The 17924-nt window shown below is 47.1% G+C and overlaps 1 protein-coding gene across 1 annotated transcript in view; it reads right to left on the reverse strand.

The window, feature by feature from the left end:
• Positions 1-17924, reverse strand: part of LOC138279905 (uncharacterized) — a 294609-nt gene that overhangs the window by 187206 nt on the left and 89479 nt on the right. Inside the window, exon 2 of the mRNA XM_069219439.1 lies at positions 5871-6015. Coding sequence (XP_069075540.1) covers positions 5871-6015 — 145 coding nt within the window. The remainder of the gene's footprint in view (positions 1-5870; positions 6016-17924) is intronic.

Genomic DNA, 17924 nt, shown 5'->3' on the forward strand with positions numbered 1-17924 from the left:
CTGCAAGAATTCCTGCCATGACCTTCTTTGTGTTTCATGTACTGCCCTAAGTGGCAAAGGTATGCCCAGACGTAGGTCCCTAGGACATGGACATGGTCAGCAAAAGGACGATGGGTTGGGCTGCTGTCTCGAGAGATTACAAGTGGTGAGACAAATTGCAAGCCTTCCTCCCATCACCTTTTGTGTGTTTCATGTCGGTAGCATGCACATACCAGCGGAGCATTATACAGTTTATAGGCATCGGTCTGAAGGCATGGAGTGTCAACTGCAGTTTTTCCATCAATGAGAAGTCGTGCCTCATTATGGCCGCCTTGAAAAGCTGGGTCTTAGAGAAAATATGATGGTGGTGTGGGTGATGGTGCATGTTCAGGCGTAAGTGGTTTGAGTGAGGCGAATGAAGTGGATGATTTGGAGTTGAACTACAATGACAAGAGTAATGTTTTGGGGGAGGGAGAAGTGTGAGATGGTGATGGTGCATTATGGGATCAGGGTGCAGTATCTGGGTTAGTGATCAATTGAATTTAACGGAAGGAAGGTGGTTGGTGCTTTTCAGAGGTCAGGTGCAGACATGAGAAGTGCTGCTGAAAACACTGGACAACCACAGAGAAGCAGGTCGGTTCAGCAAAGGATTCCAAGAAAGAAAGTGGGCTTCTCATCACACATCTGCCTTTTCTATACAGGCCCAACTTAACAGAGGCAGTTTGGGGAGGGGGCAAATGCCCAATACAGGAGTGTTGGGGTTTATATAAGGGATTTTGTCCCTGGCAATTCTGCCACTATAAACATGAGTATTTGAAGTATGGGGGGCGTCACCCACTCGCAAAATGTTTTACCATGGTTAACTTGGGAACAAAGGAGAACAGCTGGGGCAGAGGGCAATGGGGTCAAATTTACCGAAGGATGCCTACTCCAGTTAATGTGGATAAGTTGTCTTGGTGGTTGCAGTTCTACCCAGACAGGGAGCCCACATTGAAGTTAGATTGGTGTTTGAAAGAGTGTTTTTGTTTGGGGTATCAAGACACAAGGTCACAGTGATGGGTGGATAATTTGAAATTGGCCAGGGACTTTCCACATATTGTTGTGGAAACAATTGTGAAAAAAGAATGGAAGGAGGGTAGGATTGCCAGAACCTTTGGGACTGGCTTATTTCTGATCTGATGATTTTACCATTCGGTATTGTTCAAAAAAGGTACAAGTGGAAAATGCTTGATTCACCATTTATCTATACTTGAAGGGGCTTTGGTAAACAACTTAATTGAAGAAGGGGATGTGGCAGTGACTTATTCTTCGGTAGATGATGCCATCAGGCTATTAAGAAAGGAGGAAAAGTGGCTGAATTGGCAAAAAGTGATATTCAATCGGCTTTTCAGATTTTACCAGTACATCCAGATAATTTTTCCTTGTTGGGCATGCAGTTTGACAGAGTAATTCTTGTGCCCAGGCTTTTGACAATGGGATGGACTATTTCATATTGTTTGTTTGATATGTTTGACAATTGCCTTCAATGGACCTTCATGAAGTTCATTGGCACCGACTGGCATGCCACTATTTGCATGATTATTTTTTGAGGGGCAGTAGGGAACTGGTGAATGTGGCAGGCCTTTCCAATCTTTTGAGAGAATGGCACATGAGTTGGGGTTACCTTTGGCTCCAGAAAAAAACGGAAGAACCACTTACAGCTTTGACATTCCTGGGAACAGAATTGGACACTCTATACATGATTGCTAAGTTGCTTGAGGACAAGGTGCGTGAGATTGTGGGTTTTGTGGACGAAGTCATTGTTGAAATGAAGGTGTCTTTGCGGACAGTGCAGAAATTACTGGGGTATCTGAATTTTGCCTACAGAGTTGTCAGAACAGGAAGGACTTTTTGCAGGTGGCTGGGTTTTACCATGTCATGAGTGTCTTTGCCACATTACAGGGTGCGGATGACTTTGGTAGTGAGGGCAGATATATGGATTTGGAGGTAATTTCTACATGATTTCTATAGCCAATGTATTTGTTGGATGGGAAATTCTTTGGCAAATTCATATTTCTTTCAGTTGTGGCTAGAGCCAGGGGATTTGGTATTTTCTGGGATGGCAGATGGTGTGTCAAACAGTGACCAGAACACTGGGTCCGGCAAAGGAGGAGCACTGAATTTCTTGAATTCTCTCCATTGATGGTTGCATCTCTGGTTTGAGGGGATGAACTTGAAAACAGGACTGTTTTGTTTGATGTGGATAAGATGACTGTGGTTGAATTAGTGAATAAACAAAGAGCCAAGGATTTGAGGGTTTTAAAACTGTTAAGGTGGTTTATGTTAAGATGTTTGCAGTGGAGCACTATTTTTAAAGCAAGACAGATCCCTGGACATTAGCAATATTGATGATTCTTCGTTTTTTTCACAGTTGCAGAGGTTTCACATGTTGGCCCTTGGAGAGGACAAAGACAAGAAGACTCAGTTACCACAGCTCGGTATGGGGGGAATGAGAATAGTGGACTTGGTTGAAAAATCAGTCTCTGCATCTCCTAAATGAACGTACTTCCATGCATGGCAGGAGTTTCTACAGTTTGGGCCTGCAAATGTTGCAGTGTGTGGGAGACCAACTATGGTGCAGGAGGGTGACTTAATTACATTTGTCAAGAGCCTCATAGACAGAGGTTTGTCACAAACTACTATTTCTGATAAGTTGGCAGGAGGATTTCTTTTTATGGGACGTTATGATGGAGATATGATCAGGCTGCGGATGAACTGGTGAGAAGAAATTTGTGTGGCTGGGAAAAGGAGCCGGCCAAACAGGTGAAGCTTAGGGCATCAGTCACAATAGACTTACTGGATCAATTAATGATCACTTTACCTTTGTGCTGATATGACAAGTTTGACGTTGACCTGTTGTGTTTCATAATGACATGGATGTTTTTTGGTGCTTTTAGAGTATCCAAGCTGTTGGGATGCAAGGACTGGGATGGAGTGGGTTACGGGGACATTGATTTGGTTAAGAAGATCGAAAATTGACCCAACAGGAAGGGGGAAATGGATCTGGCTGCATAAAGCTAGTGATGGAGGAATATGCTTGGTTGGGAAATTAGTGAAATTTTGCAAGCGGTCAAGGCAGTGGGAGGACAGATTAATCTCTCATGCGGATAGTTCTAGGGTTACAGCTTATCAAATGTTGGCTGGGTTGAGGATGGCTTTTGAACGACTAGTAGTGGATAGGCAATGTTATGATACACATTTCTTTCAAACTGGGGCAGCAACAGAAGCAGCTAGATTAGGCTTGTCACTGTGAATTACGAAGGATTGGCAGATGGAGGTCAGACTACTGTGAGTGTATATTAGGAAATCAAGATGATGCTTAAATCTTAAACCTTAGCCTATGTTTTTCTTTCATTGCTGTTTTTCTTGTATTTGTAGGATGTGGTTGTGGACTTGTGGTTGCGAGAATGGTGATGTGGAATAATATAGGACATTTGTTAATCAGATGGGCTCTGCAATTAGCGGGTCAAGAGTTTTATGGCAGATGTCTTTGACTTCCCAGCAGTCACCATGAAGTATTTTGGTGGGGAAAGAGTGGGATGTGTTGGGGTAATTTCCTGTCATTACTTGCTGAACTGTTAGAGGTTGTCCTGATATGCTGATTATTCACATGCGGGTAACTCATCTAGTGCAATTGTCTGGATTGCCTTTTCTGAAGCAGATGAAAGATGGTTTACAGTTGATTAAGAGTATGTGGTCGGGTACTAGTGTGGTCTGGATGGAATTTGTGCCATGGAGTAAAGGGGGGGGGGTGCCTTGAAACTCGCAGTGATTGATAAAGCCAGACGGATATTGAACAGAGATATAAGAGTTTTCAGTCAGTCTGTTGGGGAAAGGGTTCTGACTAATAATATCAAGAAAGAAGAAGGGCATCTTTTTCAGTCTGACGGGTTCACCTGTCATGATTTGGTAATGCCTATTATCTGCTGGAGTTGAGGGAACTGCTAACAAATGTGTAGAATGGCAAGCCATTGTGTGGTTGAGTTTTCATGTGTGGACCTCCTTTTTTTGGGTAGGGCAAGAAAACGCCTTACCCTTTCCTGGATGGCAGTCAATTTTTTTGGGGGTGGAGTGGACATTCAGGTAAGGGCTCATCCAACCCCCCCTCCCCCCCCCCCAGTGGGATGAGGGGACCCTGGGGAAGGGAAGAGTAAGTATGAGGAGGAAGAGCAAGACAAAGGGGAGGGCTGTTGGTGATGATTGTGTGGGTTTGGTGAGAGAGAAAGAGATTGGCAAATGTGACAGAAGGACTGCAAGAATGACCTTGCAAAGTCTGGGAACTATTTTGTGGTACATTACATAAGTTGGGGAGTTTAAGGGAGGGGGAAATCTGAGGATCTGCATTATGTGTTAGCAAGGATTATTACTGTTTATCATTTGTAAATGACTGAATGCTGATGATCTACAAGCTTGCCCTATTAAAGTGGCCTTTTTCTGTTCTGCTATACAAGGCTTGAGGTTGTGTTTTACTGCACAGTGAGTGCACCAAGGGAGAGCATGCTTTAGCCGGTCTTCCCCCGGTTGGCTTTGTGCAGGTGGCACAGGACATGTGGCAGAGGTCAATAATAGGTTGGGGTCTCAGAGGGGCAGAGTTTGATATGCAGGGGGTATTTCGGTGCAAGGGAGGGTATGCTTCTTCCTCTTGTTGCAGGCATCTTGTGGAGGTTAAGGGAAGAGCTGGATAGTATTTTTTTTCAGGCCCAATCACTCATCCTATATCTCTAGATGATGTTTAGGAAGCATTATTCTGGCATGGTATTGGCAAGTTGTTGGTGGTTTTCTTTGCCACAGTAGACCATGTTGCAGTTTGGCCTTTACCACTCATATTTTATGGGAATGAGAGTCAGTTGCCCCTTAGGGAGGTGGGAGGGACCGAGGGTAAGGAAAGAGTAGGTTTGAGAAGGTGGAGCAAGACAAGGGCAAGTTCTTTTGATGACAATTGTTTGGGTTGTGTGACAGAGAAAGGGAGAAGGAAGGGCTTTGAATCAAGTTCAAAAAACGACCTTGCAGGCTAGGTGGAGTTGTTTGGGGGTATGTTACATAAGGTGGCGCCTTTAAGAGATGGGGGAATCTCAGGATTTGTATTATGTATTAGTGCAGATCTTTACTGTTTATAATTTGTAAATAATTGAATGCTGATGATCTACAAGGCTGCCCTAATAAAGTAGCCTTTTTCTGCTACAGACTTATAGTTGTGTTTTATTGCACTAGTCATTTTGTTTCTTTTTCAGTTTGTTGTAAAACACATATGGGGCATATTTATGAAAAGTGGCGCTGTACCTAGTGCAGTGCCACTCTTTTTGCGCCCATTAGCGCTCCCCTAATGCCACCATGTGTGCACCATATCTAAGATACAGCACACCATGTCGCATGTCGGTAGTTTGGGAACTAGCATCAGAATTTTTTACACTAGTTCAGAGCTTTGTAGGATTAGCGTAAAAAGTGTTGACGCTAATCCTGCAAAGCATCCAGAGGCCCATTGTAACCAATGGGAGCCTATTTTTAACGTCTGCTCTGAGCAGGCATTAAAAGTGCTGTAAAAAAATCTCTGAGATTTCTTTGTGCCATTGTTTCAGTCCCCCTAACGGGGAACACCCCCTCTGCATACATTATGCCTGGCACAGGCATAATGTGGCGCAAAGGGTCACAAAGTGGCGCAAAGCCTGCATTGCGTCACTCTGTAAATATGGAGCGACGCTTTTAGCCATCTAACATTAGCGTCAACAAAAATACGCTACTGTGTTGTTAGAATGGCACTAGGCCCATCTGGGCCATGTGTTTCTTGCTTGACAATGCAAGAATGAATGCCACAGTTATAACATACATTTCAATCACAACTAAGAAATCATTACCTCCTGCATATTCTGAACAACTCATAAATGATCCAGAGCCCGTTCCAAAAGTAGTTGATAGCCCACAGAGAAGAGGTCCATCCGGCAGGTGTGACCTCCAGTTTGTACCTGCTGGAGACATTGCTGGTTGTTGATAAAAACAGACCTGTGGATAGACATGAGCCTGAATTACTCAAGAGTCATGTGAGTCTTCCTTATCCAAGAATGCAGAAGAATATTTTCTAAAGGCTTGCGTTACATACTATCAATTGTTACAGAGAAATGGATATGAATAACTAAATACTTCTAGGGGAGCTCTGGCAGACATTCACCCGCTTCTCACTTACCACACCCAACTGTCCTTGCATTGTTTTGTTTGCCAAGGGAACTTGTTGTGCTGAAAGCTTTCATTTTTGATGAGGATGAGGCCTGCAGCAAGGCAGTAGCAGCATTGGTGCCTGTTACATAGATAACTAACTCCTCCCAGTGCCTTACATAATTTGAGGTGCTCAGCAGAAGCCACAGAATTCAAGGAGGTGACAGACAGATGAAGCAGACACACATGGGTATAATGATCTTGGGAACCGCATAAGAGTGGGAGAATCCTTTTTAAGTCTGCCATTAGCCAAGACCTCTATATTTTTATAAAATTATGGGCCTGATTTACATTGTGCTTTTTCCGTTAGGGTGCTGGAGTATTTTACCAATTGTTTATGGATAAGGGCCTGGCAGCTTCTCTGACAATGATGTCCTGCAAAAATCACAACAAAAAATCATTGACAAAACTAAAAGGGGAAAATGGCAGCAGCGTGAAAGCCAGAGCTCCGGATCAGCCTGTAATCGACCCTGAAATACCAGCATAGCGAGCCAGTATTGAGACTGCCGAAGACTGGTGGTGGCTTCTCCTGGACATGCAGAATGACGGAGACAGCTGTGGAGTGAGGGAGGCTGGGCTGGATAAAATGGCGGCCCGTTATGGATCTAAAACTTCCCCTGGGGCTGGCAGGGATGAAGTGCACAGTGATTGCGGATGAGCCCGCCTGCTTGGAGAAGAGCGGGCATACAAGGAGTGGTACGGCACCTCAGACCCTGGAGACACCGGTGGGACCCCTGCTGGGAGACAGAGGCTAGACACAGGAGTGGAGATGAGGAAGGACTGCACGGCGGATGAGCCTGTGTGGACCTCAGGACCTAGGTGGACGCTCCCCCTTTGGCACACTTGGGGAGGTCCCTAACCCACAGGACCACTGACTCCTCCAGTGCCCAGCAGTGGAACCCAGAGGGGGATGTCGGGTGATAGAGTGACTGTCAAGCTGCCTGCCTGCCCCCTGGCCTGGACCAGGATGAGTGCCCCCTGAGCAGGTGGGGGAAAGACAAAGCTTCTGCACAGTGCCGAGACCTGGGTCGCAATGAGTGAGTACCAGCGTGGGGGAAACACTGGACCGAGGACCCCTGTGAAGAAGTAGATGCACGTGAGGGTCTGGCTTGCTGGGGTGACTACTGAAGGACAGGACTGGCTAGCGTCGGGAGGACAGCATCACGCAGCAGATGCAAAGGACCCCCGACCCGCACAGGTGCATTCCTTGGGCAGACCACTGTGATCCTGATGGGGGAGACCCCCTCTGAGCGGTGGGTCTCCTCCCTGCACCAGTCTGCGGGGCTGGAGGCGACTGCAGCCTAGTAACAAGGGGCACCTGTAGATCCACGAGGACAGAGACCTCTGAGCTCCGGAGCTACGCTCTATTGAACTACTGCATGGACAGCGGCGACACCCAGACATTTGCGTGATAGCGGGTGGCCAACTTTGGTGGCAAGAAGCTTCCCCGCACAAACATCCATAAGTTGCCCTGTCTAAGGGTGACAGAGCATTGTCTGAGTTGCTGCCATCGACCCCAATGAGGAAACAATGCACTAAGCCCCAGGGGTCACGGAAGGACACTAAAGAAATGGCATCTTGCTCCAACCACCTCAAATGCAGGACACCCTACACAGGATTTTGGAGGCGATTGAGGACTTTAAGAAACCATAGGCCAGGAACTCGGGATGGTGTCGGTCAAGCTGAGCCTCTTGTGGACCGACCACTGGAAACTATCCGACTGGGTGAAGAACCCTGAAGGTACCCTGGCTGGCCTGGGACCCTCGCACTAGGCCCACCAGTCTCAGCTAGCTCACTTCACGGATGTAGTACAGCATCTAGAACAACGGTCAGATGATGCAGAGGGCCCAAGTCCGTGCAACAAGATACGTATCACTGTCTCCCAGATGGGGCTGAGGGCACAGATATGGCGGCCTTCTTAGAGCTCTGGATGAAATCCCTCTTGGACAAGCAACAACCTACCCAGTTCTTCGCACTGGAAAGGGCACACAGAGTCCCGTCCCGACCTCTGACACCACGAAGACCACCCAGTCCAGAGGTGGCAAAGCTACTACACTACCGGGGCTGGGACCTACTGCTGCAGAGAGCACGGGGAGCAAGCTCATTCCTGTTGGAAAAGAGGAGAGTTAATATGTTCCCCGGCTACAAGGCAGCAGTGCAGGCTAAATGAGCGTCCTACCTGGAAGTGAAGAAAATCTTACGAGCAGAAGGAATCAGGTACTCCTTGTTGTTTCCCTTGAAAATGAAAATCATGTAGGACGGCCACACCCATTTCTGCCAAAGCCCTAAAGAAGCCTGGGCCTGGCTCAAAATGTATGAAACTGGAAAAGATGGGCCTGAATAGAGGAGCCTAATTCACCACATCGCCATCGGAAGAGATCATCCCAGCAACACACGCGTGACAAAACCCTCAGAGCTGCAGGCCCACCATGGAAAGAACGGTGCTTCAGGTCTTGGTGTCCCTTTGCAATCACTCCCCCCTGATAAGGAACAAATTGACCACACTGATGTCCATGAGACAGAGGACACATCAGACCTAGACTCAGTCATTAGCGCACTAGAGGAGGTCCCCCACGTGACCCCCTGAACCGCAAAGGACATTATTTAGCAGGTGACACCTCAACATCATGGAGATGGCTGTTTACTGGAAAGTGTCATACTAACTTCAGGCCCGAACCGATCCAGGCAACCTGAATGATCCATTACAGATCCACAACTGACTCACCCCCTGTTCACCCATGGATCAGACTGATCGGGTGATGAAGATGGATCTCCAAATGTTGATTTTGCTGGTTTGGATGCTCGGCCATTGCTGTGCTGCCCTGGGGACGGGCAGTTGGGGTGTGTTTATTATTGGTATTGATGCCCCTGTATGTATCTCGTGCACAGTTGTGACAATGTGGTGTGCGCAGGAAGGGCGCAAGGGGGACAGGATTGCAGGGCAGGAATCATTGTGAATATATGGCGGACGCTTATAACACCCTTAAACTGATGTCTTGGAACATTAGGGGTATGGGTACTGCATCAAAACTCCATAAAATCCTAACTTACATGAAGAGGAGAGGGGTACACATTGCCATGCAGCAGGAATCCCACCTTACTAGGACCAAAGTGGACTTCCTCTGCAGAGTGCCCACCAATACCAACATGGCGTCTATACCCTAACGCCATGGAGGACGAGGTCTTCCGGAATGCATTAGAGACCAAAGTGACGGACTACCTCTTGCTGAATCTGGGAACAGCTTCTAACAGGGGAACTGAGACTACTCCAGAACTGCTGTAACTGCAGCAAAGTATCCAGGAAGGATACTGTGACCCTGCAACTTCAGCCCCAGCCAGCAACTGCAACAGTTTCCAGGTTGTGAACGCTCTGAGGACTGCCTGTCTTCATTCTGCACCAGAAGAACCAAAAGAATCTCCCATGGAGTGACAGAGTCACTTCCCTGCTTCAGCAAGCACCTCTCTGCAACGACAACTGGTACTCTGGGACTCCACTCCTGTCGACAAGTGTGATCCCTGGAACACAGGTGGTGGACTGAAGGGATCCTGACTGTCCAAAGGTCCAGCTGTCCAAATTTGGTGGAGGTAAGGGCTTGCCTCGCCATGCCAGACAGTATCCCTGTGCTCCACGCGTTCTGCAGCTCCTTGTGTTTCTGTGCACTTCTTCCAAAAGTCCTTTGTGCACATCGTAGCCCAGGTCCCCAGCACTCCATCCTGTGACGCTCAGCTTCCTGAGTTGTTCTTCGGCGGCATGGGAGTCCCTAAAAGTGGTAGTGAGAGGACACTGTCTGGGACAAACAGTGGGGACCTGAAAGGACCTAGAAACTGACCTTCTTTGCCTTGAGACGGACCTATGCAGCTGGTGCACAGTACTGGGTGCTGACCTGGATGCCATGGTGACTCTTAGAAACGTGAGAGCGCTACAATGTAGCACTAGAACATCTTTGTTGTCATGATTATAAAACCTACACGAGTAGAGTGCATGAAGAAGAAGGGAAGGAGGGTAGGAGCACGCCGATTACCCATTTGATAACCAGGATTGGGACTCCAGTGTACTCACCAGTACACATAAATGACGAGTTACGATCTTACTAAGGGGGTCATTATGACCCCGGCAGTGAGTGTTAATGTGGTGGTAGTACCGCCAACAGGCTGACGGTACATCCCACCACATTATGAGAATGGAGGGTTGGCTGCAGCCGACCCGCCACTTCTCCACTCATACTGCCATGGTGGTATCAGCCGCCGGGCCAGAGATGTCAATCTCCAACCCAGCGGCCGACAGTACCGCCGGCGGCATTATGAGCCTGCCTACCACCATGGTTTTCTTGGCGTTAGCAACACTACGAATCCATGGCGGTAGGCCCTACCGGTGACAGGGAATTCCGTCCCTGTCACCGGTAGGCGGCTCCCCCACCCCCAACACTCACCAGACACCCCCACTCCTCCATCTAAACTCCCCCAACCCCTTCGGTCAACACACACACACCACTACCCCCTCCAATCAACACACACCCTCCATCCCCTCCGACCAACACACACACCCCTCACCCCCATACACCCACACACCCGCAGAGACACACACCACACAACTGATCCCACAGCCTAACACACACACATCACCCCCTCACCCCACTCCCACTAGTCACAGCATCCCTCACCCCACACCCCCCTCCCCGCATTTACACACAGACATTCACACGCTCCACGCATACACCCATTCACTAACACTGCCATACACGCATTCATACACACACTGCATACACGAATACTTACAGACCCACTGACACATATTCTTACACAATCACACTGACATGCAGACACGCACTCACTTCACCATTCATACACACATTCACTCACACGCATACAAACATGCAAACTACACAACACACACAGACGCATTCACACATGTCACCAGTAGGTGGCTTCCCCACCGCCAACACTCACCAGACACCCCCCACCCCTCCATCTAAACTCCACCAACCCCTTCAATCAACACACACACCACTACCCCCTCCGAACAACACACACACCCTCCAGCCCCTCCGACCAACACACACACCCCTCACCCCCATACACGCACACACCCCAAGAGACACACACCACACAACTGATCCCACAGCCAAACATGCACACATCACACCCTCACCCCAATCCCACTAGTCACAGCATCCCTCACCCCACATGCCCCTCCCCGCATATACACACAGACACTCACACGCTCCACGCATACACCCATTCACTAACACTGCCATACACGCATTCATACACAAACTGAATACACGCATACTTACAGACATACTGACATACATTCTTACACAATCACACTGACATGCCGGCACACACTCACTTCACCATTCATTCACTCACACACATACAAACATGCAAACTACACAACAAACACAGACGCATTCACACATGCACTCACATACTCAGACACACACAGCACAAACCCCACCCTTCCACCCCCCTCCACCCTCCCTGTTGGATGCCCGTCTTACCTTGTCCAGCAAGGAGGTCGTCCGGCAGGGAATGGGAAGGAACACTGCTACCGCCAGCAGCACCCTGCCAGCAGAAGGCCGCCAGGACGTATGATTTGTCAAAATACAGCTGGCAGCATTCTACTGGCGTGGTGGTGCTGGTGGTAGCAGCGCCAGCCTACCACCGTACGCCAGCATGATCACTGCCGGATTTCCGCAGTGATCATGCTGAAAGGAAGGAGGAAGTCTGGCAGTGATCATAACATGGTGGATGGATGGTGGCTGCAGTGACGGTATTTTGGCAGCCGTCACCGCAGCGGGAGGCAGTTTTTACCGCCAATGTCAAAATAACCACCTCTATATCCCGGCTTTAAAGTGCTCAGCAAAGCACTGGTCATTAGATTGCTCCCCTTCATGCAGACCCTCATTCACGAGGACAAGAATGAGTTCATACCTACTAGTTGTACTTCACACAATCTACAACGGCTCTATTTGCTAGTGTACAACAATTTATTCCCGCCAGACCTAGCAGCAGTGATAGTGTCAGTAGACCTAGAAAGGCTATCATGCTACAAATGGAACTTGGGCCTAGATAGGTAAGATGGGGCAATTTACTTTACTACCACCCCACAGTGAGAGTTAAGACTGGGCACATAAGCTCAGGCAGCTATGAAATACACAGAGGGACCAGGCAGGGTTGCCCACTGTCACCCCTACTGTTTGCCATAGCCATAGAACAACTGGCAGAGAGGTTCAGCGCAATGGGCCACAATTGGGGAGTGTTCAGAAGGGGAACCCAGAACATTATTTCCCTCTAGGCGGACGATCTCCTTATTTATTTACGGAATGCTGATGCTACTCTGGCTCAGGTGCTCCAGCTACTGGAGGACTTTGGTAGCCACTCGGGTCTATGGCTGAACCGATGGAAGACCTGTGTTTTCCCAATGGTGGAGGGGGTGCCGAACTTGCTCTCCTGCCCAGAAGATGTGACCTAGGCCCCTCGCACGTTTCACTACTTGGGAATCCAGATTTACCATGACACGCAGGATCTTCAGGAGGGCAACATGGGGAGGGGTGCCACCCATTGAAAGTGGTGGTCGTTTTCTGGTGCTCGTTGAGGCTCCCCACCATGGAACGGATCGCACTTTCAATATGGTGATGCTTCCCTTAGAGGGGGAACTAGGGATGCCCGCGTTTGAGCTGTACTATCTGGCAGCCCAGCTCCAGCTGCCAGCCTGGTGGCTCAATGGGTTGGATTTATCGTTGATGACCCCTGACAGGGAGGCTGCATGCAGGGAGGTTTTTTGGCACAACTGCTATTAAGGAGACGGGCAGCCCCCAGACTGCACATTTTGTTGTCAATAGCCCTGACTGCCTGGTGCAGAACCCTTAAGAGAACACACACTGCCGCTCTGTATAACCTGGCGCTGCCACTAGTTGGCCTGCCTCATGGTGACCCCTATTTCTGCCTAACACCCAGACAACTAATACCCTGTACGGATGTGAGGCCACAGACTGTGGGAGATTGCTATGTCGGGGGATGCTGATACCGCTTAGGGACCTAATGAAACAGATGGGCCTATCCCCGGTCAATTCTTAACACATGAGGCCCTAGTATGAGCCCTGAGAGAGCTCTGGGGCAACAGTAATGAGGTGCCCATAATAGCTGTGGTCCTTGAAACCATGTTGACTGTTGGGAGGGATCCCACCTGGTCATGTGGATCTATAGAGCCTTGAACAGGATGGTAGAGAGGTCACTGGATGGACTGTGACATAAATGGGACCCAGACTTAAGCAGAGACAAGAAAGTGGGCCAGGACGCAAGCCTATGCCCACAAGGTTTTACGAAATGAACCTCTTAAATATATACAATACAATTACACTCACAGGATCGACCTCACCATACACAGAATTAATCAGACATATGGAGTGACTACAGGGACATGCCCCCGGTGCCAGCTGTTGGACACTGACTACTGCCACATGACATGGAGATGCCCAACACTGAGACACTACTGAATGGGGTTATAGCACAGATCAACAGTCTATTAGATAGACGACTAGATAGCACACCAGAAGCTGTCTCCTGGGCCTTTTTAGTAGGCCCGCCCCCAAGAAGTTGGGGAGCAGGTTTACTGACCTGGCCTTGGTACTGGCTCACAGGAGAGTGGCGATGGCCTGACAAAACAAAAACGGGCCTAGGCTGGACATGTGGGGGATGGATGTTATGCACTGGGTGAGGACTGAAGAAAGGGCACTGCAGAGGGAAGAGAGGAGGGGAATCAGGTGTCGACTAATGGCCCCTTTATGGACAGAGGTGGTGGACATTTGGGGAACACTGGACACAACCATGGATGAGGATTCTAACAGGAATGATGAATGATGTCCACACAGACACATCTTCCTGTGAGGACACTCTGTCGGCGACCCACACAGTTGTGGCCGCACTAGCCATATACCAATGGCGGGAACCGCCCCGAATTCCTCCTCATTGCCGCCCCCTGATGGACCGCACTTTAAGAGTGGACATGGATAAACTGTGAAGAACACACCATGTTGCAGCTTGGCGAATGCACCTACTCATACCACAGACAGGTCTGACACATCTGGGCAAGTTAATCAACTAGTTTATTACCTTTGTTAGGAAAAACAAAAAACACAGACACTGGACTCTTTTTGTTTTACATATTGAGTAAGATATATTTGGTGGAATATGGCTCGACATCCCAGGCGCCAGCTCTGCTGCTGCTAACCCGCTGCTTCCAAGGCACTTCCATTGATTTCTGCCATGTTTGAGTATGGAAAATGCAACCACTGCTGCACCAAACTTGTTGAAGCCTACTGTATGTACCTCTAGACCACTTGCAGACTGAGATTATGTATTGTGTGTTTACATAATATGTTTGTACGCTATGAATAGTAATATGGATTATTTGAAAATCCAATAAAACAAAAGTGTTAAAAAAAAGACAAAGCTAAAAGGCTGAAAGCCAATGCCAGACCTATTACATTTGCTTAAGCTAAGCTTCTTTTATTTGCTTCAGTGTGGAATGCATGGCATCTCCAGAACGTACATGTCTGATCTGTGAAGTGAAACTGGTGCAGCGAAGCAAGGACAACACAAAGCACACTTGAGTAAGTCATTATACTTATTCCAGTGATAAAGTTCAATAGAATACATCCCCAGAAAACAAACACTTAGAAATAAGAGGGGAAGAACTAAAGGAATCAAGGTCCCTCCACCACATGCTCAGAAATACATAAAGCGAACCAGAACAAAACAGTGGTGTGCCCAACAGAGGACAATTCATCAATAGGGTGGTAAAAGCACTGTAATGTCCTGTTTGCTAGTCCACACTGAGCATTTAAGAAATATCAGGTAAGCCATCACACACCTACCCAGGTGTCATGCTTCATCCTCAGGTTTCTTTGCTCACCAAAAATAGTTCTAATAGTGAGCGGGCTTCTTTAAATAAGGAAAGTACTTTCAGAATTTCCCATGCGTAGGGGGAGAGAAATGCATCCCAGAAGGTCTCATTAAAAATCTACTGGGTAACTCTGAAATTGATTTATTCCTCAAGTACTTTGGGATGTTAAAAGAAAGTGAATGATGCTGAAGGACAATTAGTACTCCTGCCCTATAGTGGTCAAAATGTTTCTGCCAAAGGGCCCTGTAACAGGCCCCATGGCATTCATCAGGACCTGCACATGGTGAAACTAATTACTGAATACATTTCAATCCAGGACTGGTACTGTAGGATTCACACGTTGTCAATATTATTTTCCTGGAAATTCTAGTTCCTCATTTTCTCTTGAAATGGGATACATTTTAACTGATGCTAACAGATGACAATTTAACACTCATAGGATTGTCCTCACCTATGTCATGTATGGAAGACTTGCTTCAAAAGGCATTTTGAATTTTACACAAGGGTAGCCTCGTTTCAAGGATGGGGCTGATTGGTTGCCTATTGTCCAGCATCTTCTTACTCTATACAACTTTGCATGTTGATGTGGAGCTTGCTGTTCCCAAGAAGTGTTGCTCATAATTAACTTTATATTCATGTTTCTACTTGGAGGCTAGATAGACTTCACCCAGACCTACCAACTGCAATAAAAAGTGAACTGTGTGAAAAGGGTGTGGGGTCTTGAATGGTCAGGGACCTTATACCAAGAAGCACATACATGGCACTTTTGCTTCCGCCCAACCTTCATACCCCCTCATCTAAAAACAAAAAGTTTGATGAGGCTGATGTTGATGTCCTGGGGTGTTTTCACACCTTTTAATGGACGAAGGCAGTTCAAAGCTTCCAAAAATGAGCTAAACATCCACCATTTGGCATGGTTTTTGGCTCATTTTCCTTTCAACCCTTATGATATTGGCTCCTCATTGGGTGACCATGTGAACAGAGCAGATATTGTGTGTCACATGGTGGCACTGTGTGAGTTGACAGGTCTGTTCACCATATTGCCAGTGATCATGCATGGAGGGGCTTTTTTCCTGATTTATGTCCCTGGCTGGGCAAGGCCATAAGACCCAGTGCCTGGCAGAGGGCCCAGGACAGGGGCCCCCAATGGCACACCAAAAAAAACATAGTTACCCAGGATGGGGTCCCCCATCTTGTGGTGTCCCTCTGGTGTGGGTGTGTGTGTTGCTGGGGTTTGGGGTGGGCATCTGCGGGCCATCCCATGGTGTTGGGCCATGGAAATGGTTCCACAGGTACCCTAACGTCTCATCTGACCCAGGCATTAAATAATGGTCCTAAGCAGGCTTAGGACCATTATTTGAGTCCACCTCCTCCATGCACGTTGTTTCTGTGCCGGAGGATAGATACGGCGCTAGTTGGTTAGCGTCATGTTGTGGATGGGAACACCCACCTTGCATCTAATTAGCGTAAGGTAGTTTGCCACATCCACAACATGACGCTAACTCCAACATTTTGACGCTAGACTGGTCTAGCGTCAAAACATAAATATGGAGTTTGGTCAGTGCCGTTTTAGCTTCAAAATAAATGACGCTAAAATGGCGCAACGCAAGTATAAATATGCACCTAAGTGTGTCACCAGTGCAGATATTAGGAAAGCATGGAGATAAATCTGCCTAGAATTCCTTGCCTGCAGTTGCACCATCAAGAGAGCAAAGGTATTACATATTCTGGAACAAATTAATCTATTCTGGCTGTGCTACAGGAATTTTTAGGGACGGTGCAACTTTCTTAAAACAGCTTTGGATGGTTCTTTACTATTTAATTTTTGCCCTGAAATATTTATGGAAAAAGTTACAAATTCTAAAAACTGGTTGAATTTTTTTTTATCAATTTAACATTTAGGCCTAATCTCAGCAGATGGTAACTTAAAGGACCAGCTGAAGTAAAAACAACTAGCCATAACAAGAAAGGAGCTTTTTTTCAATTTCTCTCAAATTTGTTTACATTTGTTTGTGTTTTTTAAATGTTAAAATTCATATTGCCACAGCTAGGTGCAATTGTCTTTGTGGCAAAGAAAGCAGACTAGTTTAAATTGCTGTACACCTAAAATATCCTATTGAATGATAACCTGTGTCCCTTATCCATCGATTCAAAGTTTTTAGCACTAACAATTATTATAAAACTGACACTCGCCCTGGTTTTGAAAATATATCAAATATTGTGACCGTTCCACAAGGCCAATATTTGTGACATCATAAAACTTTACAAAATATATTGCTGATGAGACAATTGCTTCTTCTACTAATTTGAACATCACCCAACATTCCTGTCAGGAAGGCAGTGGGTGAGTTTCTTAGGTTTAGCACTGCACTACAATTTAGTGGAACAGCAGGAGTGGAGGGCAACACAAAAACTGTTTAATACTCTAAATTATGGCATTGGTACAAACAATGCTACCCAAAACTCTCCAGACATTTTTCATGTTTTGCAAGGGCAATCAAACTAAACCAACAAACAGTCAGCCTTCTGCTGCCAAATACCGCTGATTCATCCACAAGCAACCTCATGCCATCTAAATGTTCAAATGTATTCATGTATCTCTTAACAGAATGCAAGGACCCCAGGCATACTTTTTTAATTTCTCAAGTTCCTTACGACATCACATGTGAGAGCAGCCACGGCACAAACCTTTAAATAAAGTGTCAAATTAGGTCAACAAAGTAGAGAGGTTGATGGCTCATTAATTATTTTTTTAACAAGAAACTAAGGGCTAGATGTACAAAGAATAAAA

This window comes from Pleurodeles waltl, chromosome 2_2 (genome assembly GCF_031143425.1).
Source record: "Pleurodeles waltl isolate 20211129_DDA chromosome 2_2, aPleWal1.hap1.20221129, whole genome shotgun sequence".
Taxonomy (NCBI): Eukaryota; Metazoa; Chordata; class Amphibia; order Caudata; family Salamandridae; genus Pleurodeles; species Pleurodeles waltl.